The sequence below is a fragment of the Triplophysa dalaica genome, chromosome 16 (genome assembly GCF_015846415.1).
Source record: "Triplophysa dalaica isolate WHDGS20190420 chromosome 16, ASM1584641v1, whole genome shotgun sequence".
NCBI classification, from domain to species: domain Eukaryota; kingdom Metazoa; phylum Chordata; class Actinopteri; order Cypriniformes; family Nemacheilidae; genus Triplophysa; species Triplophysa dalaica.
Genome location: NC_079557.1, coordinates 13,274,890 through 13,292,329, shown reverse-complemented (window position 1 = coordinate 13,292,329; position 17,440 = coordinate 13,274,890). Strand labels below are relative to the sequence as shown.

At 38.6% G+C, this 17,440-nt stretch overlaps 1 protein-coding gene across 9 annotated transcripts in view; it reads left to right on the top strand.

The window, feature by feature from the left end:
- mid2 (midline 2) overlaps nucleotides 1-17,440 on the top strand; it is a 365,887-nt gene that overhangs the window by 292,825 nt on the left and 55,622 nt on the right. For 6 of the 9 annotated variants that reach the window (XM_056769391.1, XM_056769388.1, XM_056769386.1 and 3 more), the window contains one exon: nucleotides 15,038-15,786. In XM_056769391.1, coding sequence (XP_056625369.1) covers nucleotides 15,094-15,786 — 693 coding nt within the window. In that variant the 5' untranslated portion in view covers nucleotides 15,038-15,093. The remainder of the gene's footprint in view (nucleotides 1-15,037; nucleotides 15,787-17,440) is intronic. The other 3 variants (XM_056769385.1, XM_056769392.1, XM_056769383.1) reach the window with 1 other exon arrangement.

The window sequence follows — 17,440 nt, the reverse complement described above, 5'->3', positions numbered from 1 at the left end:
GTAAGTAAAATGTAAGTAAAAAGACATCATATAATGTAAATAAGAATATGTAACGAGTATGTTTTGACAGAAATGACGGATAGAACCTTCTATAGAATGTTCGGATAGAATTCCAAGGTGACGACTTCTGAATATGAACAGCCATGTTTTGCTGTTGCAGTTCAGCGCAATATTATGATAATTTCAATATATTGTGCACCTCCAGTGTTGGTTAAATAAAATGAAACTGGACTTTATGATGATGACCATCTCTTTATAAAATCCACAGGAATCTGATCCTCTTGCTCTGCATAGAACAGACTCCTTGAAGTGATCTAAGGTTGGCATTTGATTTCCCCAGGAGACATATTTTCCAGTCTGTTTTCTGATGTCCCAGAATCCTATTTTAAATGTGTGCCCTGCAGTGTGTTGAATGAGCGGAGCTGAGTATTGCGCTACTATATGCTGAAATGTCCCATCGAAGCCGCTTGCACCCAAACAACAAATTGCACGGCTTTCCGAGGGGGACGGCCAATGTAATGGGCTGCCTTAACTCAACACAAATGGAAATGCATAAACGAAACAGCAAGACTTTGACATTTCAACAAAAGGAATCGGCAAAACAATCAAAGTCAGCCAAGAAAAAACAATGCCTTCTTCCTACCCCCGTCCCTTAAGGAAATACCAAACATTACAGGTGCTTATAAATAGCATCTCTTAACTTTCTTCAGGGGCACTGCATCTCAGGGGTCTTTGGAAACACTCCAGGATCTCAACCACATCTGTCCTGCACTTCCTCCACACACTTTTGACTTTTCCTTTCTCTTTGTCTGCTCTACTTCTGGATGGCTTAACAACCTTGTAACACCTCGCAAACATCTGCTCATTTATTAATAAGGAGCTGCACTTGTGCAGAGAATGTTGGTGTTAGCGCTTCTGCAGGGAAATCGACCTGAGCATTCTGGGGCGTGATCATAAAACACCCACAGATACAGTAAGGGTTCCCCTTGGCTGTGCCCAAAATGCTGAAGCATGTGCAAAAATAATATCTCAGATACCTTTTGTAAACAGGGAAGTCAGATATTTTTTCCCAGCAGAAATATCTGAATGCACATGGTTCATGTTAAGTGCTAACCTGTTTTTTCTTAATAATGAGAACCTGAAAACCCGATTGTTTCTATTGACGGTTTTACAAGTTGATGTTCATTGATGCAGTTTTGAAATGTGACCTTCGTATATTTGTACCTGTCGGAATGAGAAATGCCAGCCGACTGTTTCAGAAATCATTTTAGCTTGAATCTTGTGGAAACGGTGGAGGACTTTTGAAAGGTTAAATCAGCATTCAGGCAAGCATGTTCCTAGGGAACCGAGAACCTGCCCACCAGCTAATCAGTTCATTTGATTGGTCATGCGGTACTGAGCCCAAAAAAACTGCACTTTCACACAGTTAATGCCACATTTCACACTGCTGACGAAATCTGAACGGCTGGATAAAAATATTAATGATCAGAAAGTTCATAACTTATTCAAAAGTTCCAGACATTTATACATAGACGGTTTCATCGGACGGACGGACGGACGGACTCACTCACCTAGCCCTGGTCTGTCTTGGGCTGTAATATTACAATTTATTTTATATTTAATTATTATTTTATTGTATAGTAATTGTATTAAAGTAAAACTATTCAACTAATACCCAAAGTTAAGTTTGGGCCAAACAAAGTTTGTTAAAGTCGTTGCCGCTGAAACTGTCTATACATCCGTCTTGCCATTTATAAAGAGCGTTTTAAGAATCAATAGTTGTAGTCCTGACTTTTGAGCATGCTTATTTATTTTGCTATCCTGAATGCACAGCTGTTACGGTTAGTGTTTGTATCCAGCACTACTGTCCATGAACCAATCAGAACAGACCTTCAACCTTTTTTTGCCTCCTGACCCAGCAGAACTCCATTAATGTGCAGACTAGTTTCATGCAGTCTGCATACAATTTGCATAATATTCACAGGAAATGTAAGTGTAAAGATGAGCCTTCAGTTTGTCTGTCAGTTTCTTGCATTTCACATTAACAATTTCTGTCGTTCGTGTCAGCCAACAAAAAATGAAACAAGATTGAATGTGAGTTTTTCGTCTGCACGTTTGTTTACATTGTGGCTTAACTGAAGGATTTGCAGCTCTTTTTGCACATTTAATCTCCAATAGATCAAACTCCTAATGCGTGTCATGAGGGTTTAATACAGTGATGCTAAACCAGACCTCGGTTATGTTTGGAGATTCAGTATATCATCTTCTCCTACATGCATGAAATAGAAGAAGTATTAAGGTGAGGGGAACATCAGAGAAATGCGCCATCATCTTCTGAGTTTCTGAATCGATTCTCTCACTTGAAAAATGCGTAAATCAAAGAGTTTATTTACTATGATGTCTGATGCCTCTGATGGTAAACCACACATGTAATACTTCTGTCAACTCCATTGGGAGCGTTTGTGAGTACACGATGGTAACAAGAGAAGCCGCAATATCCCTGTTTCTAATTCTCACCCCAGTCTCTTCTATAAAGGTTCGTGGAGGTTAAGACATGGGGTCAGTAGTTCACATCAGAAACGGCAAGCCAATGTAACCAGCTCCTTTTATTCAGCCTGTTTTCTCTATAATCTTGGCTTAATATTTCATGAGATTTGCTGCATTTTCAGCCCATTTTTATTCTCACCAAATGAAATGCACATCAATAATGAAAATGCGTTGGGTTGGGAGAATGAAAGAGATCATGGAGGTATTGTGTAGTGCTAAAGCCAGAAAAGACGCCTCTCCGGTGTCAGTAAAATGACAAGTCTTCTAGAGTGTTAACTTTGTTGTGATTGGCCCGTATGGCGCCCGTTCCATCTGCTAGCGCCGGATAATTAATTTTACAAGCGGAAGCATTTTTTGATGTAAAACTGAGGTGTTGACCTCAATTCTGTGTTGACGTTTGAAGGACTGTAATGGAAATAAGTTGTAACAAGTCATTTTATTTATGTCACATTGATACATGATGTAATTAATCCACAATATCAGTAAATACATTTTGATAACTCAAGGAACTGGAGATGTCTGTTCGGCGTTGGTGGTGTAGCATGCATCGTCTTAACTCTGTAAATTGTATGTAATGAGAAACGTCTGAGTTCGGAATACTGAATTGTTATGAGTTGTGATGAGGTTTTAGTATGTTGGCAAGTCCTGGGTACAATCCGTGACATTGTTGATATCTGAAACCCTGAAACCGAGACGTGTGGGACGATTTGTACTCAGGAGAAAAACCTGAGAAGCTCCAGTTTTGAGGAAACGTTCTCTATGTAATCACATTGCTGTATGGGTGAAACAACATATTGGATCCCGTTGAGATTTCTATTTTCTGAGGGAGATAAGCAGAACATCCCACCTTTTTTTCATTCACCAATCTGTAAAGCCTGTCATTTTCATATCTGGGACAAAAGCGGCATTTCCATCATTTCACAGCCCTGCTATTTTCATGTGGTAGGGCAGCAGATGGGTTCTGACCTGGATCTGTGATCTTCGGACGTGAAGGTTACCCATCTGTGTTTGTGCAGATGCCAGAGTATTGGACCTCTAGTCAGCACCCATTTCTCTGATCCCCTGTGAAATGTAACCAGTGCCTCGCTGTTTGCTTTGTATGAATAGAATCCCATGTTTGATTAAGCGAGCTCTGTGTTGAGGAGAGGATGTGGAAAACACAAATGGACACCATCCATATGGGTCACAGTCGAAGTGGAAGCTGGATCATGGGTGTGGAAAACCAAAGGTAGTTTTAAATAACTTAGCTGATGTGCAAAATGAAACGGATGAAAAAGAAAAACATGAATGGTTACCAGTGATAATTATGATGAAAGTAGTTTTGCAACTAGTAAGGGCTCTTATTTTCAGACATAAAGCTCTTCAGTCAATATGTAGGTCACCTTAAAACATAATTTGCCATGAAATAAGAACTTAAAGTGGTGTTCACTACATACAACTACATCCAGCCATACGTCAAACATGCATTAGGAAATACATATGCTTTATATTAATGTCAAAAAGACCCTCGTACATACTTTCTTGTATTTCTGTGAAATAAAATGCACAAACCAAAAGCAATAATAACCAACAAAAAATACTTCTTTTATTTTAATTTTCGTGTGCACATTTTTGAAGACACACGTTATGAATATGAAAATTCTGAAAGCATCACTCATGCGTCTTTGGAAGTAAAATCCTTAAAAACAGATACCTTGTGAGGTATTTAAACAGATATTTCAAGGTTAATTTAGTGTGCAAAATTTAAACTTTTAAAACATTTCTGATCATTAAAATCAAATAAAATATTGGCCTAAAATTATTAACTAAATGAAAAATTTAAATGTCGCCTCAGAAATAAACTGAAAAGCATTTAAAGCATTAAGATTTAAATAATAAACAAAATCTAAAATAAAATTAATAAATCTTATATAGCAACATTAAAAATAAACAAATAAATTATAAAATGACAAAAGCATATACCAAAATTGCTAAAGCTTAAATCAAGATAAAAACTAAAAATTTGAAGAAAAGGCGAACTAATAATTTATTGGAATTGTTGCTACAATATTAGTCAGGTTTATCGAACAATAAATTCAAAGCCTTATGGTAGTTTATTTAGCAATGTTTAAATTAGTGGTGGGCATAGATTATTTTTTTTAATCTAGATTAATCTAGATTAATCTAGATTAAAATGGCTCATTTGAATTCTGCCAAAGGCATTCAGAATATGTGTGCTACCCAAATAATGACTAAAAGTAAGTCTTTGAGAACGGGTTTCTCAAGCCAGGTGGCGCATTAGACCAGGGGCTCATCTCCTGTTTCCAAAATGCATCACAAACTGCTTGAGAAAGCTGTTCTACTATGATAATTGGTGATGAAAATTAAATTATGTTCAATAAAATGAACTTGTGTTTACTTCCGCATTAGCTAAGGGATGATTTACGTTTAGGTGGTACTTGAGACTGGAAGAGCTCCTACAGTACATTTACATTTAGTCATTTAGCAGACGCTTTTATCCAAAGCGATTTACAAAGAGTGAGGGAGCAACAAGCGATATGTCATACAGGAGCCATAATACATTAGATCTCAATACAAAGTTACTGGTTTCAACTAAAGCTAGACCACTACCTGTTGAGAGAAAGTGTTTTTTTTAAACCAATTCCGCATTGCACAAGGTGCAAACAACCTTAGTCTTGTCGATGATTCTATTGGGAAGCTTCTTAAAAATTTATATTCCCTGAAGCAAACCCGGCGGCTTCATAGCTGCATCCTTGTTAGCACGTCACGTTTGATGCGGTAATTTCACAGTAACGTTATGTTGTGTTCAGACCAAACGCGAATGGCGTGTCAAGCGCGAGTGATTTATATGTTAATGCTAAGAGCCAATAGACCTACTTGCTGCGCGAATCGCGCGAATGAAGCCCTGGTTATGAGATGATGAGGCGGCTTCTGCTTCCGCGAATGACGCGAATCACGCGAGTTGAAAAATCTCGTTCTCGCCCCGTACAGTGCAGTTAAGCTGGTAAACATCCGCGCTAAAATATCAAGGTGAAAGTCATCATAGCTTGCGTAGTATAGACCCAGCTCCCAACCCAACTTTGAGAATAGATTAACGGCGACATTTTTTTTATCGCGCGATAAGAGTCTCACTTAACGCCGTTAACGGCCCACCACTAGTTTAAATCCAGTTTTAAAACGTACTGTTTCAATAAAACACATTTTCTCTTCAGATATTACATTTAAGGTATATTTCTGAAAATGCATGTTGTACTACAAGACACGAAGGTTTCCTCAAGTAACTTTAACCGCAGACCTTATTTGACTTAAAAATCAAAAGCGCTTTTCTTAAAACCAGCCGAAGGTTCCCGAGGGAACCCGTTGCTTGAAAATGCTTTCTCTTGTGGGTTTTAGAACTACAAACTAAACAGCTATATAACCATGGAAGTACTGAGGGAAACATCACATAAATGACCATCTATGACTTCAGTCAAACCGACAGTCATTGTGTATCCTTATAAAAGCACACCAACTGCAATTATCCGAGTTTGGCCTCTATATAAAGCTTTGACATTAAAAATAAATAAAGTAGCACTTATGGTTTAAAAGACTGACCATTTACTTTCAGGACCAGCTGGTGGAAGCCGGGCAGCTTTGTGTTGACTCTGCCAGTGTAGTTATATTGTTTGGTTGACCCAAAACCATTCTGCCCACTCGCCGCTGAAATCTCCCTGTGCCTAAAAACAGGCCTAACACATGCGTTTTTCACATAGTCCCCCGGGGAGATGAAATAAACCGCTTTCCTAAGAAATACTTCAACCTGCTAAAGACATTTTCAACCTCCTGCCCCAATTGTAGGGCTAGCGTGTGCTCATTTAATAAGCAACCCGTCTCGGTTCTACATGAAGTGATAATCCTGTAATTTGTAATTAACATCCATAACCTTTTCGTTCTCATCACATATTTGAGGAATTCTATCTGCATACAATTGTCTTTAGCTCGGTTCTGGCAGAAAAGCAGCATAACGCACATTGAGACGAGTGTAGTACAGAAGACACATGTTTTGGAGTTTCCACGCACTGAACTGCACAATGGCTCACCTGTTCGTCTAAGAGCGTTGCTGTTGATGAAGAGATTATTTCTCAGTGTGGCCACTCTGAGACGCGTGTCGCATTTGTACGGTGGCACTATTTAGCAGTGGAATGCATAGAAAGGAAATGTGAATGTTCGCAGCGGTGAAGAGCTGTGGATTCTGTGCCAGACACTTCACTGAAAACACACCTGCTTGTTTTTATTCACTCCAGCAGGTCACCGATGCTGCTGATGTTGTAACAGTGTTACAGCAGATGCTGAAGTATTGCATTGATGTGTCATAAGGAGTTGTGTAACAGATGATGAAGCTGATCAGAGATTTCTGTGCTATCGCATTGGTATATTTGTCTTGTAGCAGTACAATTCACTGTGTACCATTTTATTTTGAGGCCACATCCACACAAAGCCATATCTTTCTCTATTCAATCTTTTTTTTTCTTTTTAGTTCCATAAACATGGTGCCGTCTCAAGAAATATCTGCGCACACAGGAAACCACTGATATACATACCAAATCAGTATGTGATGCTATAATTCTGCCATGAAGATATACTTAAAACAGAAAGGAAAACATAAACCTTTTTCACTGGGGTGATGACTTCATTGTTTCAGAAAGTATACGGATTGGCTGTACACACGAAAACGCAAGGCTGTCGTTTTCAGATTTATCCACTCTGGGACACGTTTTTAGGCTCCCAAAACGCCGGATCTGTCAGGATGAAACCAAATTTTTATGGACATAGCTATACACGTCTCTGTGTGGACGGCCTTTAAAAAATGCTGGGGTGTTGTGGATGGATGCATGGTATATGGAGGCTGTTGCTAGGGAGTTCTGGGTGGTTGCTAGGTAATTGCCATCTATGTACTAGTGATTAAAAGAACCGTATATGGTTCTTTGAAGAACACACAAGCTGTTTTTTCGAATCCCTAAAGAAACCATATGGGCAACTCAGAAAAGCATTACAGTCCTTCTGTAGTGAATAATTTTATCTCTTAAAATGCATCTTTGATCATCAAAATGACATTACCTTTGAAATTATTTACTGAAGTAGCTTGAATGTAAATAGACCCTCAGTTTAATTGATTTACTATATGTTGTTCATTAGTATGCAAATAAACTACTCTGATATATTACGTGATTGGTTACCACATGTTTGTGACTTAGGAATCATGTGTGCGTTTAAGCCACATTTCTTGTTAACATCTTTGCGGTTGTAAAGTCCCAGTGAAACTAAAAATTACGAAGCCAATTTTTTCATGAAATATTGCAGTGTTTATTGTAGATTGTTTATCACTGTGGGTCATTCTCTTTTAAAATTCATCTGCCCTCATAATCTCTTGAGAAAAAATTAGAAAATGCATTTCTGTCCTGTAATGGCTATCCATCTTAGATGATGCATGCTAGACAGCTTGGGCCGAGCACCCGTTTATTCCTCCCCTTCAACATTTCAAAATGCAACGGCTGTTTTTATATATCCGATCAAATCGCAGAGAACGACGAAAGCCACGCCCAATATTTTTCTCATTCAAAACTCCATTTCACTCGGAAATACGTCAAAATGCAGAAGTAAAAAGTAATGCAACCTCCGGTTTGCAGGGACTTTAAGGTTATAAATAAAATATAAAAACTTTTGAATAAAGTAGATTTACACCACAGGGGGACTTTGAATGTGTGTCAAAACCATTTTGTCCGTGTAATTTAATTTTATAAATGAATGTACACAATTTATCATGCATTAACACAAATGCTAAAAAGTCTTAAGTTGTTCTTTGCTGAACCCTCAAAGAACCTTTGTGTACACTGGAGGATTCATGCTCACATGAACCTCCACTGAGCCTGTCGTCGCTAGGTCATTCGTAACAAATTCGGAGGTGATAAGCTGCGAAAGGCTTCCCTGTCACCTGTCCCAACAGCAGCGCTTAGGGAATCCCTGAAGTCCAGTCACTCATTCTTAATTGATGTCTCTCCAGCCACCCATGGGGTGTGAGCCTGCAGCAGGGCTCCAGTGGCGCTGTGTCCGGTTCAGACTCGCGACTCCAGCTGCCCGGTCACTCAAGCGGTAGAGAAGCTGCAGGAAACCAGTAAGCAGCTGCAGGTTGACAGGAGATAAATGGCTCCATTAAAGTGTCTGGGCCGCAGGGCGGAGTCTGACCCACTGGCCCACACAGCACCACAGCAAGCGACTTACAAACATCACACAACATATTCCTGAGACTAGCCAGGGAACACGAGCACACTAAGGTATCATCAGTCGATGTGTCCTAGCTGCACTGGCCTAAATTATAGCATTTGTAGAGCAGGTCAGCGTTGTGGTGGATGTATGATTGATTAAAATATCCCGCAGGTTTAACACTATAATGTTGTTATTTGAATGTCAACAGATGGAGTACAATATCAAATATGGAGTGTAATATAAAAAAGCCAGATTTCTTTTGTCATCTAGAGGTGTATACATGTACAGTATATGTAAAAAAGAGAACATTGCAGATGTTCATTTAATAAGCATTTCTAGATGTGTTGTGGCAATTTCAGTCCAGTGTCTGTTGAATTTTAACTAAATCAAACCTCAGGAGTGACAAAGAACTCCTCAATGAGGAAATTTATGGGGAAAAGTTGTATTTTATTCACCTTAACACAAAATGCAAACTCGTACTTTATGAAACACATTAAGCTTATTTTTTAATGAATTATATTACGCATTAATAAACAATTTGTAAACACTGCAAAATGTTTGTAACAAACCTAAATGACAGGCAGTAATTGCACAAAATTTATGCTTTGTTTTCTTAACAGGGAAAGCTTTAAGTAAAGCTGTGGGTTTTTTTCTATTATGCTTTTGCATAGTGCTAGTGTCAGCAAAGGTGGCGATCATTTCACACTGTCAATCCTCCTTCCTCCACTGACTGAACCCTCATAGAATTCAGAAAAACGGTTAAAACTACATAAAGACATCATGTTTTATGCTGACATTGCACAAATGTGAGAGATAGATAAACCGTTTTTTTGAAGATGTTTGCCTGTGAATGTCTAAAATACTGTAATGAACTTGTGGTTGTCAGCTCAGCTGCTGTTCAGCCACGCGCTTCGCGCTCCCAACTAACTAATGGCAGCGCAAACTGCCCTAAACACTACTGCTTATGCATGAGGGACTGTGAGAGACGTTGAAACCCGTTGAACGTTGAAACCTGTCTGTCTTGCACGTGTTTACATTGAAAAATGGTGTAAAAGTAGCAACGCGGGATGTAAAATCACGTCGTATATGAATGGCCCGGCCGGTCACTGTAGTTCACAACACGCACATGCTTTGCAGTTGTGAGCGTGTTCTATACAGTATTGAAAACAGGTTGCACCACAACCAAATGTGCACTCATATAAATGCTTCCAAATATATTTTGAGGTCACACAGGTTAAATTTAGGGAGGATATGCAACTAAAATGGTCACAATTTCGAGCCCAGCACTCCATCATGCTAACTGCGTAAGGAAATTGTGTTCTCGTGCCACGAGATCTCGTCACACCCCTATAAGATGCAAAACTATGAAAACTGTGATAAAAATCCAGATTATCACAAAAAAAAATTAATGTTTCCTAAATACAAATATTACTGTTGAATTGCTTAAAAGTGAATATATGAACTTGTTTTCTTTGCAGTATTTGAGGTCTGAAAAAATACAGTTTACCTTTTCTGTTATTTTGCCCTGTTTCTCAGGTTTTCTGCAAATAAATGCAAATAGAAACAATATTTGTTTAGTTGAAATGTAAGACAAATATTGTCAGTAGTTCACAGAATGGAACAAAAATGATCATTTTAACTTTACACATATGCCTATAAATTTGAAATGATCTCTAATTTTTTCTGCAGCTATCTATACATATGCTAAACACATTCATAAACATATACAATGGATTTGTCCATTAAAAATATACAATGAAGAGAGAAAATATCAGTTTTCGTCAGTCTGCTGTAGACGATCATTGTCTCATTATCGTTGTATACATATAACTCATGGAAGAAAAATCCTTTGAGACACATTAAAAGCGATTTGTCCCTATTGTTTAGACAGGGCTAATTTTCTTTGTTCCAGAAATGTCATATTCCTCATGACGCATGACTGTTGATTTTCTTTTTCCCCTCTGTTTTAAGAAGTGCAGAAAACATCCCGGGAGACACACGGGCAGTCAAATGCAGCTGCTTTCTTTTAACAAAGCTTTACTTAGTATTTGCATTGTAGGCTGAGTTGTTTTAAGATTATTTGAGAAAACTGACGATCTAATGCATCTGTTTAGTAGCAAATATACTGTACCAGCAGGGTTTATGCGAGGCAGCTAGGTATCAGCTTACGTTGAGGTAAACACAGTACGTTAGGTAGCAGATGGAAATACGCTTGAGCAGTAAGTGGCTTTGTTAAATCATTACCATATGAGTCATCCTTTATAGTGAGAGTGCCTTTTTTCAATTCCAGGTCTACATCAAAGGGAAAATAATGTCTTAATCAACCTGAAAACAGATCACGTAAAGCAGACTCTGCTCTGAGAGTGTGTGCATAAGCAAAAGCATACTCAGATCAGATGCCATATGGAGCACTTCATCATAATCAGATTATGACATGTGGGGTCTTTCTTTGAAAGCAGTCAAATGTTTACTTCTCTGCGAAAATCTTCTCTAATTCATCACATCCTTCCTGGGTTTGTTGCTCTTACTCTATATGTAAACAATGGCTGCCCTATGAAATCCATTTTATAGTTTTCTAGATTCCGTGTGTTCTGTTAATATATTTGCCCACATGAAAAAATACTCCAGTAAACGATATTATTCACTTATAAACTATATTTTAAAACTCACAGTGGATATTTAAGTACTATTTTTTTTAAAAACAAGTTATATTTTTAGGATTTTACTAGATTATTAACTTCCATTTATTAAAGAAAATACTAAGTGGTCTAATTAAAAAGAATATTCAAGGGGGTTGGTGTGGTAAAATGTGAGAGTTGTAACTTATTCAATTAACCCAGACTTTTATTTTGATGGGTTGTCTCAAAGGGTGTTTGACAGTAGCTTCAATGCATTTCAATGCATCACACGAGCATTACGTGTTCCGTACACGCACCTAACCACTTTTAAAATAGAGTCAGACACACAAAACAAGCAGTTTATTTAAACGGCATCGGAATAATTCTAACTTTATTCTTAGCACAATTCGCATTTTTTTAGCTGTTCAGCGCTTCTTTCTGGTTAAGATGTAATCCACTTGCCAAATTCCTTGCCGTTTTGTGTTATACATAAAATTCAGTTTTTATGCCTGGATGAGATGATTCTGTCCATGTTTTCCACATCGCAGAAATCATTGGGCCCTAACAATCGCTCTACAAAAACTATTTGAACACTTAACGGCACACTTACTTTTAAATTTTTGGGTTCACCCCAAAATTTCTCCTCATCACTGTTCCAAACCTGTATGACTTTCTTCTGCAGAACACTAAATAAGACATATTTAAGAAAGTTGGTAGCCAAACAAAATTGGCCCCCATAGATTTCCATTGTAAGGACACAAAACCACTGAGACATTTGCAAAATATCATCTTTCGTGTTTCACATAATAAACTATTACACACATGTTTTGAACAGCTTAAGGATGAATAATGATGACAATTTCTTTAACTATGCCTCTTGACACCTCATCTCATCTATCCATCAACTTAATCCTCAATATTTTGGTTTCTTACTAGCCAAATAACTGCTCACAACAAAGCTGTATAACAAAGTGTAATGATATCTTGAAACCCTCTTGATAACAAGCAAGGGGACTGTTAGACAAGGGCACAGCCTTTTATCTGCATGTTGTTGATTTTGTAGTAATGACTGTTTCTCGGTGCTGTTTTAATCACATGCTGGCTGTCGGAGGAGCCTGTCGAGTTAAAGATCTCAGGATGTTTGCAGGTTTAAAAAGCTCTTGCCTTCTCATAGGAGCTGTCAGATATTTTAAGCGGCAGTCTTAAGGGCTTCCCTGTCAAAATGGCAGTAACTTGCCGCTTCAGTAGACTAGCTTGTCTGGAAGGTTTGACACGCTCAATAGCCATTAAGGAGGATGGAAGCTACAGTGTAATGTGGGAATGATAGGATAGAGACTGATGGTGTCACTGATAGATCAGACGGTGTTGTGAAATGCGATCATAGGCGTTTATTTGAGTTTAAAGTCCTGCATTGATTTGTATGAAACATCAGAGCGTTCCGGCCAGATCAATATGAAGTCACAGGGCTCAACACAGACCAGGGGAAGGAGAGATAAATATGCAAAAGATAGGAAGTGCAAACAATTAGTCTTAAATTGTCTATATACAGTATTTTAGTTTCTTGTTGCTTTGGTAATCTGTGTTTTTCTGCAATTGTCTATAGCTTTGCTTTATGCATATAACTGTCGAGTTGTTCATATAACAGCTGATATATCATTCACATGCATGCATTTAGCAGACATCTTTTATCCAAAGAGACTTAAAAGGGTAGTTCACCCAAAAATTAAAATCCTTTCATCATTTATTCATCATATTCCAAACATGTATTGCTTTCTTTTTTATGCAGAACAAAAACAAAGATATTTTGAAGAATGTTGGTAATAAAACAACACTGGCCCCCATTGACTTCCATTTTATGAAAATCAATGGAACTCAAAATATCTTCTTTTGTGTTCCACAGAAGAAAGAGTCATATAAAGATTTTGAACAACATGAAGGTGAATAAATGATCACAGAATTCACATTTTTATGTGAAAAATGAATACCTTTTTAAGGTATACATTTTGATAATCCATGCATTCGCTGGAATCGAACCCATAACACTGACATTAGTAGTTCTAGACTAGAAACACATTCAAAATAAATGCTGGGCGTACAGGTGTTGTGCTCTGTGATGGCTGTGCTGATTTCTTCCCATTCATATTCATCAAAGCAGAAACTGATGTGCTAAACCCACTTCATTTAAACTACAAAGATGTGGCAGGAGTGTATGGTTAAGAATTACAGAGCAGGAAAATACTTGTCGAGTGTTTTCGTTCAGGGGTTTTTGCTTTCTTTTTAACAGTCTTGGAGGAAATGAAGCATTTTATTTCTTGTGACTTAATGGGGAGAGAAAATGTTGCTTGATGACATTGATTGCTTAGCTGAAGCGCAACCTGTGTGTGTATGTGGTATGTGCTCATGTTTGTCTGTGCGCTTCACTCACTATTGCTTTACTCTCAAGTCCAAAACCTGAAGTAATATCTCAACACAGCAGTCTTCACTGTAAACTGCATTTTTACTGTTTTTATTACATATTTTATGTTTTCTATATAGTGTTAGCTACACCCACAGAAGAAAATTGAGAGACCATTCAAATTCTCATTTCAATTTCAAGGATTTCTAGATGTGTTGTGGTCATTCCAGTCCAGTGACTGTTGAATTTCAACAAAGTCAAACCTAAGGAGTGACATAAAAATCATCCAATAGCAATGTGAAAGACTGACAGCATGACAAGACACATGAAAACTGTCATAAAATCACGGTTATCGTATTTTTTAAATACATGTAGAAGTATTAGTGTTGTATTGCTTAAAAGTGAATATGAACTTGTTTTCTTTGCTGTATTTGAGGTCTGAAAATATATAGAGCTTCTTTTCTGTTATTTTGACCTGTTTTTCCAATTTTCTATATTTGTATTATTATATAATTTTAAATATATTATTTATATTTCTATATAATTTTCTACTAAATGCAAGAATCAAGATTATTATTTGAAATTTGGGAGAAATATAGTTATTAGTTCACAGAATGAAACAAAAAACACATACCTATAAACAGTACATTTTAAACTTACAAAAACGGTCTCTGAAATGGTCTCTTAATTTTTTCCGCTGGCTGCATATATAAAGCCATTTTTAAAGGAATAGTTCAGCCAAAAATTCTTTCATCATTTGCTTGCCTTATGTCAATCAAAACCTTTATGACTTTATTTCTTCTACAGAACACAAAAGAAGATATTTTGAAGTTTGTTGGTAACCAAACAACAGGGGCCTCCATTGACTTCCATTGTATGAATACACAACCACTGACACATTTCTCAAAATATCTTCTTTTGTGTTCCACAAACTCATATACTGGTTTGAACAACATAAGGGTGAATAAATGATGACAGATTTTTCATTTTCTCGTGTACTGTCCCTTTAAGCCTGCTAACACTTTTGTGCCAAAGACAGTGCTTTGTTGTTAAACAAATATGTGCTTGCTATCAATAACCAAACTGCTTATAGTTAAAGAGATTTTCCCCTTTAAAATAATTGTTTAAAATCGCAAGTGTTGCGATTTATTTGCTTTGAATGTGAAAATCTCTTTAAGCTGCTTTTGCCGTGCTTAACTTGCTTGCCACTAACCCGTAGCTATCCGCCGCACAGGTGACTGACCAACTTCTGTGGGATTTGATGTCACCTTTAGATCGGTTCAACTGAAGATGGAAACACTGGAGTCGGAGCTGACGTGTCCAATCTGCCTGGAATTGTTTGAGGACCCCCTCCTGCTGCCCTGCGCCCACAGCCTGTGCTTCAACTGTGCCCACCGCATCCTGGTCTCGCACTGCTCTGGCACCAAGCCCCTTGAGTCCATCTCTGCCTTCCAGTGCCCCACCTGCCGCTACGTCATCACTCTCAATCATCGCGGCCTGGAGGGCTTAAAGCGCAATGTGACGCTGCAAAACATCATTGACCGCTTCCAGAAGGCTTCTGTCAGCGGACCCAACTCCCCTGACGAGAGTCGCCGGCCACGGCCCTACAGTGCCACGCTCGGTGGGAGCGCTCGGGGGAGCCCTGCCGGTAGCGCCATGTCAGTAGAGCGTGTCGGCTGCCAGTTCTGCGATCAGGAGCCACCACGCGAGGCGGTGAAGACGTGTGTGACATGCGAGGTTTCGTATTGCGACCGTTGCCTGCGGGCCACGCACCCTAATAAGAAGCCGTTCACCAGCCATCGTCTGGTGGAGCCGGTGGCAGACTCTCAGCTGCGTGGACTGGCCTGCCTGGAGCATGAGAACGAGAAAGTGAACATGTACTGTGTTGTGGACGACCAGCTAATTTGCGCTCTCTGCAAGCTGGTGGGACGACACCGCGAGCACCAGGTCACCTCGCTAAGCGATCGCTTCGACAAGCTTAAGGTAAGCCCACAACATGTTTATTCAGCTGTTCTAAAAGGAATTGTTTGCCCAAAATAAAAGTTACTTTTTCGTTTTTTACAAGGCTTTGAAAAATGCTACTGTGCAAGTAATTTATAATCATGATGTTTCAAGTTTTGAAGCCATATTATGGCTTTTTGTAAAGTACAGTAAAGAGTGAACAAATAGTTCACCCAAAAATGAAACTTCTTTCATCATTTACTCACTCTCATTTCAAACCCGTTTGTCTTCTGCAGAACACAAAAGAAGATATTTTGATGAATGTTTGTAACCAAACAACTTTGGAGCCCTTTGACTTCAATTGTATGACAAAAGATTACTCATAGATCTGTTCCACAGATCATATACAGGGTTTAAAAGACATGAGGGTTTATTAACATTCTTCATTTTTGGGTGAACTGTCCCTCTATATCATTTCCACATATCTACCTCTATAGTTAGCAATTTCTCTAAGAAGATTCCGACTTATTTGCAAAATATGAAGTAATATGAACTAGTATTTGTGTGTCACAACACAACAAATTCTCATTTTGGGGCAAGCTATCCCTTTGTACAATCTCTCATAACTAAAAATGTATTACTTGGCTTTTATTGGGTTAGGCTTTTGTTATTTAAACAGCGACTTGCTCGATATGTGATATATTTCCCTAAAATTCAAGTCAAGATGCCTTTTATATTTGCTTGGCTCTTTGCCATATCGACATTCCTCAGTCTTCTTCATAAAATCTTTGCTGTCCCACATGTTGTTTCGTAACCATTACTTACACAAAGTTCTCTTTTGGTAAACAAATTTCATTTCATTAGCATCAAACTCACTCATTTTACTCAATATTTGTTCGCTCTCGTGGTGAGGTGCTTCATGCATAACAGCAGCCAGGACCGGCCAGCTGTTCCACTGAGCCCAAGTCATTATCATATCAGATGAGTCTGCAGTCCCTAAAGCCGTTCTCTGTTTAGCACTGAAACACAATGCTGACCCGCTACAAAGAACTTGATTGCTGAATCAGGGCTAAAATACAGAAGCTCATACGAGCTCATTGGAGTCACCGAGCTCTCAACCCCGAGCAAAGCTCTTTCTTTCAGTACACTCACACATACACAGTATAATTATTCACAGCTGCGGGATACTCGACAACAGCCAGAATAACATTCGATCTGGGTTGTTATTTTAAAAGCATCATAACAAATCTTGAACATGTCTTATGGTTCTCGGGAGATTCAAGTTACAGGAGACGGACAGGTTGGGGCTGTGCATGCTAGTCGAGTTCTCGTGTGATGGATTTGTTCATATGACCCCAAGTAGAGGCCTTTTCACCATCTTAATCTGGCTGTTATGAATAGACACCTATTGACTGCGTCAGGTATGTTGGGCACATGCGATCTGCCTGTAATCTTTTATCCCAGCTGACCTCTTTGTTCACACCAGCTCACATAAAGGAAATTCCGATCATTGACGCTGGCCCCGTATGGTTTCGTGAAAATGAAAGCAGCTTCGCTAAAACTGCCTAGATTGTGCCAGATGAAGTTCATTGTGCCGCGCAGAAAGTCGATACCTGAGAAAGTTGCTCTCCCTTTGTCCAACGGTCCTCTCGCAGGGAAACTGCCATTATGCAAAGGTTACAGCATCTAGATCGAC